The following is a 13,099-nucleotide window of genomic DNA, read 5'->3' as shown; positions in this document are numbered from 1 at the left end:
ACAAGTTTTAATATTTGTATTTTCTCTTCTTGAGAATTGACCGACTTGTTACGAGTATATATTTTTGTATTTACTCTCAATTTATTAATTTTTAGACGACGAAGAAAATCCGTAATTACTACCTGAAAATATACACTAAGTAAACTATGCTTCTGTTTTTTTTTTTTTTTAGTATTACTGACTCTGTTACATTACAGTATTTGTTCATAACTACCTGAGAATATACACTTAATTAAGCCCCCGAGGTGATAACCTCACTATGCTTGCCATTCCCAGCACCTTATACTTCACAGTAGAGACACAACATAATGATTTCAACCCATCTATTAAAACCCAAACCAAGCAACATTTGCCTCAAAAAAGACCATTACATTCTGTTATAGGCTTTAGTCATATCTAACTTAAGCATCGCCCAACCCACCCTCCCCGACTGCTTCTTCCTCAAATAGTGACCCACCTCCAGAGCAATCAGAATATTATCTGTGATTAGCGTACCAAATAAAAAGGCACTATAGGGTTCAAAATTTAATTCCCTACTTGGGTTAGTTAGCCACCATTTTAGTCATATCCTTATAATAATTCAGCATTTGACTAGTGGGTATGATATGATTTTAACAAGTTATATTCTTAGAATTGGGCCTATGAGTTCGAGGAATTTGAAAACAAAAATAAGGCAATTAATTAAACGGGTATCCAATTGTTAGTCCTCTTCAAATTATGTAAAAGCATGATACCTAAGAAGGCCCAAGAAACATATTATGCTACCTAAGATTCTAAGAATATGTCTTGAATCATTGAAATATTTTAATATATATCATCTTTTTTATTTTTAAAAATAGAGAATATGGCCCTAAGCTAAGTAATGGGCTTAAACAAAATAGAATAGCTATGAGTATAAATCATATGAATAAATTATATGTTTTGGTAAATTTAACCAAATTATTGATTTAATGACAACTTATGTTCCTATACTATTTGCATGTTGTCTTATTCTTTTTCCCTCTATATCCAAACAATTTACAAAAGATAATAAATAAATAAAAATTGATTATCAAATTGAAACTAATTTAATTAATCGGTTAATTGAATTAATTTTTCACTTCGATCAATTAATCAAACCATAAAAGTTAACTCTCTACTCAAAATTAGAAAAGTTCAAGTACTCATAAAACTATTTTTTTTAAAAAAAAATCCCATACTGAAAAATGAATTAAAAAAATTCATTAATTGTTTACAAATGTCCCAATCCCATTATAAATTAATAAAAAAATCACATAATAAGTTAATTTTTTAAAAAAATATTAGAGATTTAAAAAAATGCAACATTACCCTACCTGTATGTGTAAAATCGCCCTTCATTTGTAAAAGATCACAAAAAGGTAATATAATCAAACTTGTAACCAGTTTTGAACATTTAGTTTATCGTTTAATTAAAATACCAGTGCACCTATTGGGTCATACACTAGCAATATGATTATGATTTTTGAAATTCTTTTCTTCTTGACTATATTCGTTCATTACTCTCTTCTTTGAATTAATATTAATTAAGTTTTTAATTAAAAAAAATCAAACTTATAGTCTTGTGGTTACTAAGTTAATAATTTAACTAATTTATAGTAGAGTTGTTTCTATTATAAGTTCAATTTTATCAACAATTCTGGACTAAACCTAAAAGAAAAAAACATATGCGAGTATCCGGTACTTTCAAGGAACATGTAGCCGCAATACCATTGTCCACTCCAATTTACACATACAGAACCTACCCCAATTAAGCTGCCTTTCGCCTGTCGACATTTCCTTCTATTTATTTTAATTTTAATCTTTTAAAGTTGTAAAAGTTTTTAAACTATGATTTTCTTCTTCCTTAGTTTCATCTCTTGGCCTTCTAATCCTTGAGCAAAAGGTCAACCAGTTTTATCCAAGAACGCCCGGAGCTTCTAGCTTTCAAAAACAATTGGGAAAAAGCCATAAAAGCTGAGGAATTTTGAGGTAAAATGCTCTCCAGAAAGATGTTATTATCAGTCTTTATTTCTGGGTTGCTGAGATTGAAATAAAATTGTTTTATCTCTTTCAATTGCTTGTTGATAAATGCAACTGCATAGATCGGCTGATTCTTGGGTTTATCGCTACTTTGCTTGTATGGGGGTCAGTATTTCGATTCCCTCTATGTTTTATGCGTTTGGGCTTCTTTAGAATTTAACTTCTTTAAAACTTAAACAGCACTCCTTGATGTTCTTGTTTAACACACAAAAGAAAAATCAAATCTTTGAATGGAAGAGAGAGAAGCACAGCAAAATTAGCTAGAGGGTTTATTAATTTAAGTCTGTAGTAAAATTTTTGGGAATCTTTTAAGTGATTTACTGCACAGTGAAATGATTTAGGGCTTCAACTTTTAGTTTGCTTTTAGATGGTGGGTTTTGGAATCTTGGTATTTTGCTTCCAGGCAAAGCAAGAAATAATGGTGCACAAAACTGATGTGAGGTGTTGTGGTTCTTGATTTCTTTATTATCATGGTTAGCTTGTTTAAGTGTGAGAGTTTTGTTTGCTTGAACCCAATATTCTATACTTAATTGTGTCGTTTAGATTTAGCATCCTGCGCCTCAGGGCTTTGCTTCTCTATATATGAACAATCACGGTTGTTGCTTATTCGTTTGGATGGAGGAATGTTTTGAAAGGAAGCCTCTTTGTTCAGTTTTCAGATGTTTGAGGGAGAATCTTCGTGCCCTGTTTGTTTTGATGATGAGAAACCTCAAGGAAAGTTGCAGAAATCTTTTTAAAGTAAGAACTGATTTCTGTATTCTTTCCTCAATTTAATGGAGAATATATAAGGATTCATAGTGGTTCTCTTGGTGCCGTTTCATACCTGATAAAATTGCACTCTTTAGATTTTGTGCAATTCTTCTTCTTCTCCTTAATAATACAATAATATTCATGTGTGTTTGATAATGAATTAACGAGGTTGAATTGATCTTTCAAAACTTACCGTGTTGTTGGCAGGTTGAAAAGTAACCCTTAATAGTTGTTTGTAATCAGTATAATTGAGAGTTAATGCTATCTATGGTCCTCCAAGTATAGTGGTTTTGCCACGTTTAGTCCTAAACTTTCAAGTTAACTAGTCGTGATCTTACAACTTTCAAATTTAATTTTAACCAGCCGTGGTCCTTTCAGAAGTAAAGTAAGGGCAAAGTTGTCCTTTCAGAAGGACCACGGCTAGTTAAATTTTGAAAGTTGAAGGACCATAGCTAGTTAAAATTTGATAGTTGAAGGACCAGGGGTGGTTAACTTGAAAATTGAAGGACCACAGGTGGTTAGCTTAAAAGTTTAGGACTAAATGTGGCAAGGACCCTAGATGGCATTAACTTGATGGTTTGAAATTCTTGTGAATGACCAAGATTCTACTAACCTAATTGATTCCTGGATGTTTGTGCTCGAAAATTGTACTCTATTTCTTTATAACCAACAACATTTCACACGGTTGGTATTAATAAATTTAAGAAAATTCTAAGCTCTTCTTGTAATATCTTTAGCTGTTTGGTTGAAAATTGGTGTAATGGCGTGCGAAAGTCTAAGTTTCTACCCTATAACATTTGGTTGATTGTTTGCATCATTTACTGTAAATGAATTTATAGATATAATTATTTGAAAAAGGGTTGATAATGAATTGAAATAAGTTTTAGTTTCAAATACACTGTTAAACTCTGTGCAGTGTTCTTGATGCCTTTGTGGTTCTGGAGTTGTTCCGATATATAACTTTGACCCTAAAATAAGTTTATCTTTTTCTGTTAAATTATCAATTATGTTATCACTTATCGGCCTGCCATTATCAATAATTGTCAACAGTTGAAAGGGATGTTGTGTCTCTAAATTTCTAATCATTGCTGTGGTCAAAACATTATTTTCAACAGAGCAGAGATTGTTTTGGATGCTGTACCAAATCGCCATTTGTGATTTCTTCAGAAAAACGATCGAGAGCATTGAAAAATCAAGGTCGAGAAGCAACAAAGAAGAGTTTGGGAGGAGAGTTTTGGAGTAGCAGTACCGGTGAGATGGATAATAGCACAGTTCCGTCCCAGAGAAGTGTCTCGTCAATTAGCACATCAAATCTCGGCCTCGATTGTAGCACTGGCACCACAAACAACCATTCGGAATTTGTAAATCACGGCAAGTGCATGCTTTTCCTAAATTCATTTTCGGAATTTGCACCTCAAAGGTCCAGAATAAAGATTTACTCCGTAATGAGCAGTCTCGACTCACGAACTGTTATCTACTTTATTTATAAATTTACAACCGAACTGAGAATCTTTGCTGGATTAGGTTTTCTTCTTTGGAATCAAATAAGGCAGCAGTGGGTTGGAAACAGAGAAACCAAGAAGCGTGCACCAGTTGACGAACCCAAATTAAGGTCAGCATCCTTAACTCTTCTCCACTTTGTTGAACCTTGGTGCTTGTTGTTACTAAGGTAAAAACAAAAGAAAATGTATTATGTTAGGATCAAACACTTACCACCACGCCAAAATCTATAGCTAGTAGTGAAGGTGCAACTTATTTCCTTATACCGCCACACATTTTCGAGAGTCAGGGTGCTGGACTGGCCCTTTACCGGCCTCCGCCTAACAATTCCCCCTCGAGAGCTTGGGTGTTGGATTTGGCCCTTTATCGGCCTACACAGTTTTTGCTCTTGTTGGGACAGATGCAAACCTGTGACCTGGCTCTGGTACCACTTGTTAGGATCAAGCGCTTACCACCCTACTAAAAGCTATAGCTAGTAGCGAAGGCGCAACTTATTTTCTTATACCGCCACACATTTTCGAGAGCCAGGGTGCTGGACTTGGCCCTTTACTGGCCTCCGCCCAACGATCACCTAGCCACCAATTGATGGACTTGGCCCTTTACCGGCCTCCGCCCAACATTCTAGACCCTGCATCCTAGTATGATAATCATCACTGTTTCTGCTACTGCTATTTTCCTGGTTTTCCCGTTAACAATCTGAGTTTATCTGCTGCTCGAGTCATGTGTCTGTTAGATACTGCATGCATGATAACATGTTCATGTTGTGCACTGCAGTTTTGATGCAACCTACGATAGTTTGCTTGGGACAAACAAACCCTTTCCTCAACCAATTCCTCTATCGGTTAGTCTCGTGTATTTAGCATTTGCACATTAGATTTAGGTTTTTTTTTTTCCGTCTTACCAACTTCTCAGCGTTGCAATTGACAGGAAATGGTAGATTTTCTCGTCGACGTCTGGGAACAGGATGGACTTTATGATTAAACCCTTCATATGGGCAAACAACAAAACATTCTCAACCATTGCTTCATGGGATTTCTGTTCTTAGGAATTCTAAGGAAACACTCTTGATAGACTTGGAGAACAGACTGTTTATCCATTCTTAAAAGCACTATCTATTGTATGTCTTTATGTCCATACTAAGCCAAAATTAAAAAGTAAAAACCTCTTGATCTGTCCGGATAAGGTTTGTAAAGCAAGACTTCTGATCTTTTAACTCTGATACCAGATTGATTGAATGATGTATTTTGTCATAACTAAAAGTTGTTGATATTTTATACATTTATATTTTGTAAAGAAGATTTTTCGGCTTAACTCTGATACCAAATTGATTGAATATGTTATATAAGCAACAATATTTTTTTTCTAGGAATTGTTTGAGGTTTGTGCCAATGATGTTTACTGTTAGAATCTTCCCATTCTGAACAAAGATAATGGAAGACTTGGGGCGTCAACATAAAGCAATAATTGTTCAATCTACTAAGAGTTAATATCAATGATGGTCCTCTGCGTTTGGTGGTCACGTTTGATTCTAACCTTTCTTTTTATCTTTTTATCATTTGTTGCCATTTGATTATCAAATTTGTCATTTTTTATTTTCTGTTAGATTTCTCGGCTTGAGATCAAGAGAAAATATTAAGACTAAACGTGGTGTAACTATCAAACTCGGGACCATCTTTAGTATTAACTCATTCACTAAAAAAGTCAACATGTAAATTTAATTGTTTGCAAAATTGAATTCATGGATATGAATTTGAAAGTTGGAATAGTCATCTTTGAAATTATGCTTTTGGACCGGGCCGGCCTTAGACATGTCCTCTCAGGGCCATTTCATTTATTCAAACAAAGTAGAAACATCTATCATAACCAAGAAAACATATATTAATAACTTACTATACAAATTAATGCATTCAAACTGAAAAGAGGGCAAGACTACAAGAGAGAGTTATTAAATTTTTTCTTACAGAATGACAGTCAGGTAGAAGTTTAAGTTTTTTCTTCCTAGAATGGCAGAAATCCAAAAATGAGAGTATGAGACATTAGTTGGGTTTAACTTATCTAAGAGCAGAAACATTTCCATAACAGAAAGTTGTCAAGCCACTTAAAAGTTAAACAACAAACTTAAACAGCAAACAACAGTGTCCTGGACTCCTTCCTTGTCTCCTTGTGCCCTTTAGAGTACAACAGCAAACAACAACATAACAAATTTAAATACATTACAGGAATGTTAAACAAATAGTAAATACATTACATGAATTATGGGCTACAGTGATGGTAGAGTAGCAGCAACTCCAGTGGGCAACTCTGCAAAAAAAAAAAAAAAAAAAATATTATGGACTAATTAACTGAGTAAAAAATAAAAGAAACAATAAGAGAATAAAGTACCATTTTCTAATCTTTCAACATCTTCTAAGTTTTCTTCAATTGAGATTGGTTGATTTGGTTTGGGTTAATTCATTTTTTAGTTCTAGACTTATTAGGTGCTTGACAGTTGTAGTCCTCCATAAATATTTTTACCAATTTGTAGCCATGCTTATTGATCATTGGACACTTTTAGTCATCTGTCACATGTGCTGTTAATTGACCGTGAAGTTGAAGGGCTTTTAGTCCTCCGTCACACGTACTGTGTACACATAAACATATGTTATATATATTAATGTGTGTGTGTGTGTGTGTGTGTGTGTGTATATATATATATATATATATATATATATTCAATGTAAATAAATAAAAAAAACTACAACAACAAAAGCTCGGGGAAAAGCCCACCAGACATTAGGTCTGTGGATCTAATAGGCTGGCTCGCAAAAGTCCATTAGAAATTTGGCCCGTGATGGGACGGGCCTAATGGAGCGGGTCAGCCCACTTTGATAGTACTAGAGTCGGTTATAAAAATTAAAAAATACCCTAGCACACCCAAACTCCCATAACCGACGTGATTTGTGCATCAATTCGAGTATTACGATTCGGGTCAGTTCACCTTAGCCCTGTTTGGTAAATAATCAGCCTATCAGCCAATTTTGGCTTATTTGACCACTATTAGTTGTTTGGTTAATAAGTTTTTTGTAACTCCAAAATGCTAAAATTCAAAAGGCTACTCAAAGCAGGCTTTTCAAATAGCTTTTTGAGAAAATAAATTATACCAAACAGCTATCAGCTAACAGCTAATTTATCAAACAACTTTCTACAATCAACTAATATTATCAACAAATCATACCTTCTAACCCAAACAGCCAACCCAATCAGCCAACAGCCATTTACCAAACAGGCTCTTATCTTTTATGTCGAGTGGGTCGGGTTATGCACCCTAATCCCTAAATATGAGCATTAGGAAACTCCAAAGTAGAGGGGTCGGAGTGAAAATATCCCAAAATCAACAAAAACGGAACTGGAAATGGCGCAGGGGGGAAAGATCCGCAGATCTAAAATCAGTTCACACAGCAGCAGCAGCGTCGTCTACTTGCCGGAGGCGAATATAGCAAAGACGGCAACTTTCTGACGAATGTCAACCAAGAGACTGTGCAGCGGGTGGCGCCGATTCCTCTTTTTCTTGCCTCTCTTATTCCTTCTGCCCCATCTTTTTTCAGGTCATCCGATTCTTCTTTAATTATTATTATTGTTAATGTTAATGTTAATCTTCTCTAATAGTAACCTTAAGTAGTAAAGCTGCTTCCTTTTCCTTAGTTTTAGAGCTGCAGCAACAGGGCCGGAAGGTTCCTGAAGACGTGCAGCAGCGTGTGAGTGGGCAGAATGAGCTGAAGAAGAAGAAATTTGATCATCTGGTTCTGGGACCTGCTGCGGGTCAAGGTTTACCCGATCGCCTGCATTGCCAAGGTAAGGTATTTCTCTGTCTTCTCGTTTTATATACACTTACAAGTGTCATTCAGAAGTTTATGATGTTAATTTCAGCCAGACATGATATTGGCAACTTGGTTTTAATGAATGCTGGTTTAGACTTTCTAATAAATGCAGCTATTGCACATATCATCTTCTCCCAAAAGGCTGAATCCCAAAACCTAAGGCCCCACCAAATGCCGGCGCTGACAAGGAATTTGCCCACTTTGGGCATAATCTCCACAATGCCGGTGCCAAGTTTCAAACCTTGGTCTCTTCTCCCAAATACTGCCTACTGAATTAGGGAGCTAAGCCTGTGCGGGTTATTACACATATCTAGACGAGTCATTTTGGCCCACAGAAGGCAAAATTCCGTCACCCACAGGATGACTCCTCCCAATTAGGTGGGAGGACTAGTGCCTATGCCTACAAGGAGCCCACCATATTGGGTGTAACTCTCAGGGCTATGCTCGAACTTATCTACCACCCAAGAACTAACTGTCTTGCCCGTGTGGGTAGACAAGTCGTTCTATGTGGCCATTAGAGGTTTATGGCATATTACCAAGTGAGAACTGCTAAGTTTGCTATGTATGCTTTGGTGACTGAATTATAGGTAACAAGGCTCTCAACAGAACACACTTCCCAGCTTCTGGCAATTCAGGCTCTGCAGATACTGTTTCCTTTGTCACTGTATTTGCCACTTATGATGCTCCAGTTGACACACAAAGGAATGAAAGATTGGTAAACTTGGTTACTACTGTTGGGAACGCTTCTTACAGCAAGGTGGAGAGGTCACTTGCCATCTTAGATGTCTTTATTAGTTTCATTCAGGTAAAAGATGATGTGAAAGCATAAATACAGCTGCGAAATATAGTTGGAAAGAATAGTGCTCTCCTTTTTAATTGGTTTCTTTTTCCCGTCCACCCCATGTTTTGGATTAGACAATTTCTTTGCATAGAAGAATTGCATGATAGACTTTATTTGTTTAAGCTTGTCTGCTCATTTTTGCACTTCAAACAAGTAAGCTAGTGTAATAATCAGTTTTTAAAACACAAGAAAACATGTTTAGTGCATTTTGTAAAGGATTTTGATCTCTGAATAGAAGTGGCGTTAGTGTTTTATGCACATGGTACATGACGTGTAGTGGAATTTATCTTTTGCTTTATGTTAACAATGGCTTTTCTGTTTCATTTGTTAACGTTAATCCAGAAATATCATGTTTTGCACAAATTAGAACACATTAGTTCTCTGCTTCTCTTTATTTCTAGAGTAGGCTCTGCTAGCCTAACTTGTAGAATATGTTTGTGAGTTCCGTTGAGCCATTTTTATTGCATTTTGACCTTAGTAAGATATTTGCAGGTGACCATGCCTCAAAGCAGCATTATCATTCTTACTGGTCCATCGTCTCAGCTTCCAGTGAACAGAAATGGGGTTTTCATTCATCCTATTCAAGGTGAATATTCACGAGACAAGCTGATGCTTCAAAGAATCAGGTCCTACATTGTAAGAGCACTAGCCAATATTATGGGATTGGTGTTTTACTTCCTCTAGGATGTTGTGCACTAGGAATATCACCGTGTTTAGAAATTTTACCAGTTACCATTAGTCAATTGCAAAGTGACCTTTCAAGCAGAATCGCTCCAGTTTAAGGATAGTGAAAATGAATATATCGCTGGAGTATCAGATCCCTCTTCAAGTTTAATGTGAAATGTTATGACAGTGACTTTACCATGTGACCTCCCTTCAGCTGGCTTGCCCTTTCATTGATTTTTTTTTTTTTTTTTTTTTCTAATGGATATTTTAAAATCATTCGTCTTACACATCTACATATTTTAGAAAAGAAAAATTCATCTTATTCTCATGTAAGTTGTAATGTCCTAAATCTCCTTGGTAATTGGTAAAATACATCTCAACGTGGTCTTTGCTTTGATAATATAAACACTTCCCTTATGGTCCTTCTCATCATGAAAGAAAGTACGCTAGTTTTCAACATTAGTCATTCTTGTAATTGTGTCAAGAAAATCTAGTAAAGCATTTTTTGGGTTCCCAAAATCCAAGTAAAGAAATGTATAAATTTGGGATCTAAACCTCAGTTTAAAGAAATGTGTATTGTGTTAGAGTGTTGATATTCATTTTCATCTAAAATGCATGCGATGGCTTCTTGAGAGTTTGTGTGCTTTCGTTTTTGCTGTTCTGTATTTCTCTTTCCCCATTTTTAATTAATGACAGAAGTTAAACTTCAACAGAAAATTTGCATGAATCGATTCTTTATCTTAATGGGTTTCTTTGTTGCAGACCTTCCTCGAAACAAGATATGAGGAGCAGTCTAGGTGGCAGGGGAAAGTTAATCACTATATTTTTACAGACTCGGATTTAGTGGTTGTTGATAACCTGGGAGAGATTTTTGACAACTATCCAGATTTTGATGTTGCTCTTACCTTCCGCAACAACAAAGAGCAACCTCTAAATTCGGGATTCATAGCTGTAAGAGGCACTCCGAAGGGAATTTTAAGGTGTGTTATTTTGTTCTTGGCCACAACGGTGGCCAAAGTGAATGGTCTAAACGTTTTAGGGTAACTGTCTTTTATTCTAGACTTGAACCTTTACGCTAAACAAATAAAGCTCATCTCTGCTCAGTAAAAATCTTTCATTGCTCCTCTTCCAACACATGTAAATATGAGCTGGGGCATATGCTCGGCTTCTCATCATGAATTGGTTCTAACCTCGTTGTCTGCAGGGCTAAGCTTTTCTTACAGCGTGTCCTAGAAGTCTATAGTACCAAGTACATGAAAGCTTCGAGAATGCTTGGAGATCAATTAGCTCTAGCCTGGGTTGTCAAGTCAAACCCTTCATTTGACGCAAAAAAGTTCACTAGAAGACAGCCATTTCTAGATAAAATTGATGGCGCTTCCATTTTATTTCTACCTTGTGCCTTGTACAATTGGACGCCACCGGAGGGTGCGGGTCAGTTTCACGGGATGCCCCTGGATGTTAAGGTACATATCCCGATCGTTTTGTTCTTGAAGCTTGTTCATGATCTAGTCTTTCTAAGAAACTATATATGTTTATTTACATTATACTCTTTTGAATCACTGTTTGTTGACTTGAGATCGAATCTTGATTTCGAACAACTGATTTTAAGGAATAAGCCCCACGTTTTTCATTTAGAGTTGTGCCTCTACTTCTCTTACAGGTAATTCATTTTAAGGGGTCAAGAAAACGACTCATGCTCGAGTCTTGGAACTTCTTTAACTCATCATCGCTGGCATTGTCTGAGAAAATCTCTGATATGCTATGCCTCATTGTAAGAAGTGGGCGGACAAAGTATGATTTCTAAGTTTGAAATTAACAGCGGATTGGATGCATCCATTTGTAAATTCTGATCTGAACTGCCCGTTCTTGGGGAAGACTAGAGAACGCGTTTTGATGCCAAATGCAGAGACAATCTTTACTGAAGAGATACCATGCTTTTGCTTCATCACACTTCAACTGCTATTTCTTTGTTTTTTGTTGCAAAACCATGTGAAGTGCTGTAGTGCCCCATTTTCTCCTGGGGTAAAAAGGATAGATGCAATTCTTTTGTTGTATAAAACCTAGGAATCCTTGTACATTAATGGGATCAAAGTGTGAGCAAAAATATAATATAACATAAATGTGCAGTCCAACTATCAGCTTAGGTTTTTAGTTGGATGGAGCACATGCTTCAATTAGCAAGGCTTATGAGGATTTGAGTGTCTCCAATCTCCAAACCTATGAAGCCTTGTACCGTGTGCCTTTGCAGTCTAATCCATTCCCGGCAAATTATACCATGGACCAAGTTCTATTTTGCATTGTGTCTGCAGTTGATATATTATGTACCTACACTTAACAGTTTGTGTGTCTGTAAATAAATTGAAAGAATATAACATGTTTTTTTTTGGTAAGTTCACGAGGTCTTTCTTTGTCTGTTTAAAAGCATATAACATGTTAATTACAAATACATAAAATGATAATTACCGACACAAATTGGTAATTGCAGGATAGAATATGTTAACTGTAGACACATAATACAGTATATTGTTAACATATTATGTGTATAAAGTTAATATATTCTTTATATGCAGTTAATAATTTGTGTCTGTAATTACTATTTTATGTGTTTGTAGTTAACATGTGCATTCAATTTATTTATATGTATATAAACGGTTAATTGCAAGTACATAATATATCAACAGCAAGACACATAAATTTTAAATCAGGGTCCGAAATGCAAGATGGAGTTTGGTCCATAGTGTAACAATCCAATCATTATTGTGTGGACCATACTATAAAATAATGTATATTCAGTATAAAAATAATGTACATTGTATTCAAGGAATGTACATTATTTGCGTACTGAATATACATTATATTATATAATGTACATTCAGTACACAAATAATGTACCTTTAGTATATTAAAAATGTACTTTTTATTATGGTCCACATAGCACTACGTGGACCATGGTTCACACAATAATTTGCCATAATTAACCATCGCGCCCCTCCCTCTCGTTTAGTGATCACAAAAGCAAAATATAATTGGCCCCGTGGAGGGTCATCGAGAAATATCTGCAAATGCATACGAAAGACGGGCTTTCACCCAACAAAGACTAGGTTTTATACATCATTCTATGTTGTTGCTCTCACTTTAATGTATCATCATGTCAGCTTCAGGTCGCCGCATTTACAGCAGCCCGTGTGAGATCGAGAATGTTTGTAGCCCGACTACCAAAACCTAAACATACAGAAGCCGTCCAAGATCAGATAGGCACAGAATGTCACTTCAATATACACATGCATGTGCAATGCTCCAACACATGGATCAAAATGGATATGATATGATGACAGACAGGCCAGGCTCCATTTCAGAGTTAAGGATTAAGTTTTGACAAGAAACACGTCGCAAAATTTCGGCCAAATTAAAACCCACTCACAGATCGATCATCATGGGAAACCAC

The 13,099-nt window shown here is 35.8% G+C and overlaps 2 protein-coding genes across 8 annotated transcripts; both read left to right on the top strand.

Annotated features, from left to right (window-relative positions):
• Positions 1-1,736: 1,736 nt before the first annotated feature.
• LOC116005561 lies at positions 1,737-5,614 on the top strand. Of its 6 annotated transcripts, XM_031245784.1 has the most exons (7): positions 1,738-1,989; positions 2,103-2,145; positions 2,693-2,778; positions 3,906-4,161; positions 4,315-4,402; positions 5,065-5,131; positions 5,218-5,614. In XM_031245784.1, the coding sequence occupies exons 3-7, from the start codon at positions 2,737-2,739 to the stop codon at positions 5,269-5,271; spliced, it is 507 nt and encodes a 168-aa protein (XP_031101644.1). In that variant the 5' UTR covers positions 1,738-1,989; positions 2,103-2,145; positions 2,693-2,736; the 3' UTR covers positions 5,272-5,614. The 6 variants fall into 6 exon arrangements, with proteins under 6 accessions (XP_031101645.1, XP_031101644.1, XP_031101643.1 ...); XM_031245785.1 differs by lacking the exon at positions 2,693-2,778 and having other exon boundaries at positions 1,737-1,989; XM_031245783.1 differs by lacking the exon at positions 2,103-2,145 and having other exon boundaries at positions 1,739-1,989.
• Positions 5,615-7,643: 2,029 nt separating this feature from the next.
• On the top strand, positions 7,644-11,938 carry LOC116006059. 2 transcript variants are annotated; one of them, XM_031246319.1, is made up of 7 exons: positions 7,644-7,874; positions 7,978-8,121; positions 8,735-8,952; positions 9,481-9,624; positions 10,417-10,634; positions 10,859-11,117; positions 11,315-11,938. In XM_031246319.1, the coding sequence occupies exons 1-7, from the start codon at positions 7,790-7,792 to the stop codon at positions 11,456-11,458; spliced, it is 1,212 nt and encodes a 403-aa protein (XP_031102179.1). In that variant the 5' UTR covers positions 7,644-7,789; the 3' UTR covers positions 11,459-11,938. The 2 variants fall into 2 exon arrangements, with proteins under 2 accessions (XP_031102179.1, XP_031102178.1); XM_031246318.1 differs by having other exon boundaries at positions 7,972-8,121.
• Positions 11,939-13,099: the final 1,161 nt, after the last annotated feature.

The sequence above is a fragment of the Ipomoea triloba genome, chromosome 15 (assembly GCF_003576645.1).
Source record: "Ipomoea triloba cultivar NCNSP0323 chromosome 15, ASM357664v1".
Classification (NCBI taxonomy): Eukaryota; Viridiplantae; Streptophyta; class Magnoliopsida; order Solanales; family Convolvulaceae; genus Ipomoea; species Ipomoea triloba.
This window is presented reverse-complemented; position numbering and strand designations above follow the sequence as displayed.

What these genes read in the sequence shown, in the direction of transcription:
- LOC116006059 (XM_031246318.1), top strand. Translation starts at nt 7,790, where the DNA reads ATGTCAACCAAGAGACTGTGCAGCGGGTGGCGCCGATTCCTCTTTTTC. An exon ending in TCTTTATTAGTTTCATTCAG is followed by an intron (nt 8,953 to 9,480) that starts GTAAAAGATGAT and finishes AGATATTTGCAG; the next exon opens with GTGACCATGCCTCAAAGCAG. An exon ending in AAAGAATCAGGTCCTACATT is followed by an intron (nt 9,625 to 10,416) that starts GTAAGAGCACTA and finishes TCTTTGTTGCAG; the next exon opens with ACCTTCCTCGAAACAAGATA.
- LOC116005561 (XM_031245784.1), top strand. Translation starts at nt 2,737, where the DNA reads ATGATGAGAAACCTCAAGGAAAGTTGCAGAAATCTTTTTAAA. An exon ending in TTCGGAATTTGTAAATCACG is followed by an intron (nt 4,162 to 4,314) that starts GCAAGTGCATGC and finishes TTGCTGGATTAG; the next exon opens with GTTTTCTTCTTTGGAATCAA. An exon ending in CTCAACCAATTCCTCTATCG is followed by an intron (nt 5,132 to 5,217) that starts GTTAGTCTCGTG and finishes TGCAATTGACAG; the next exon opens with GAAATGGTAGATTTTCTCGT.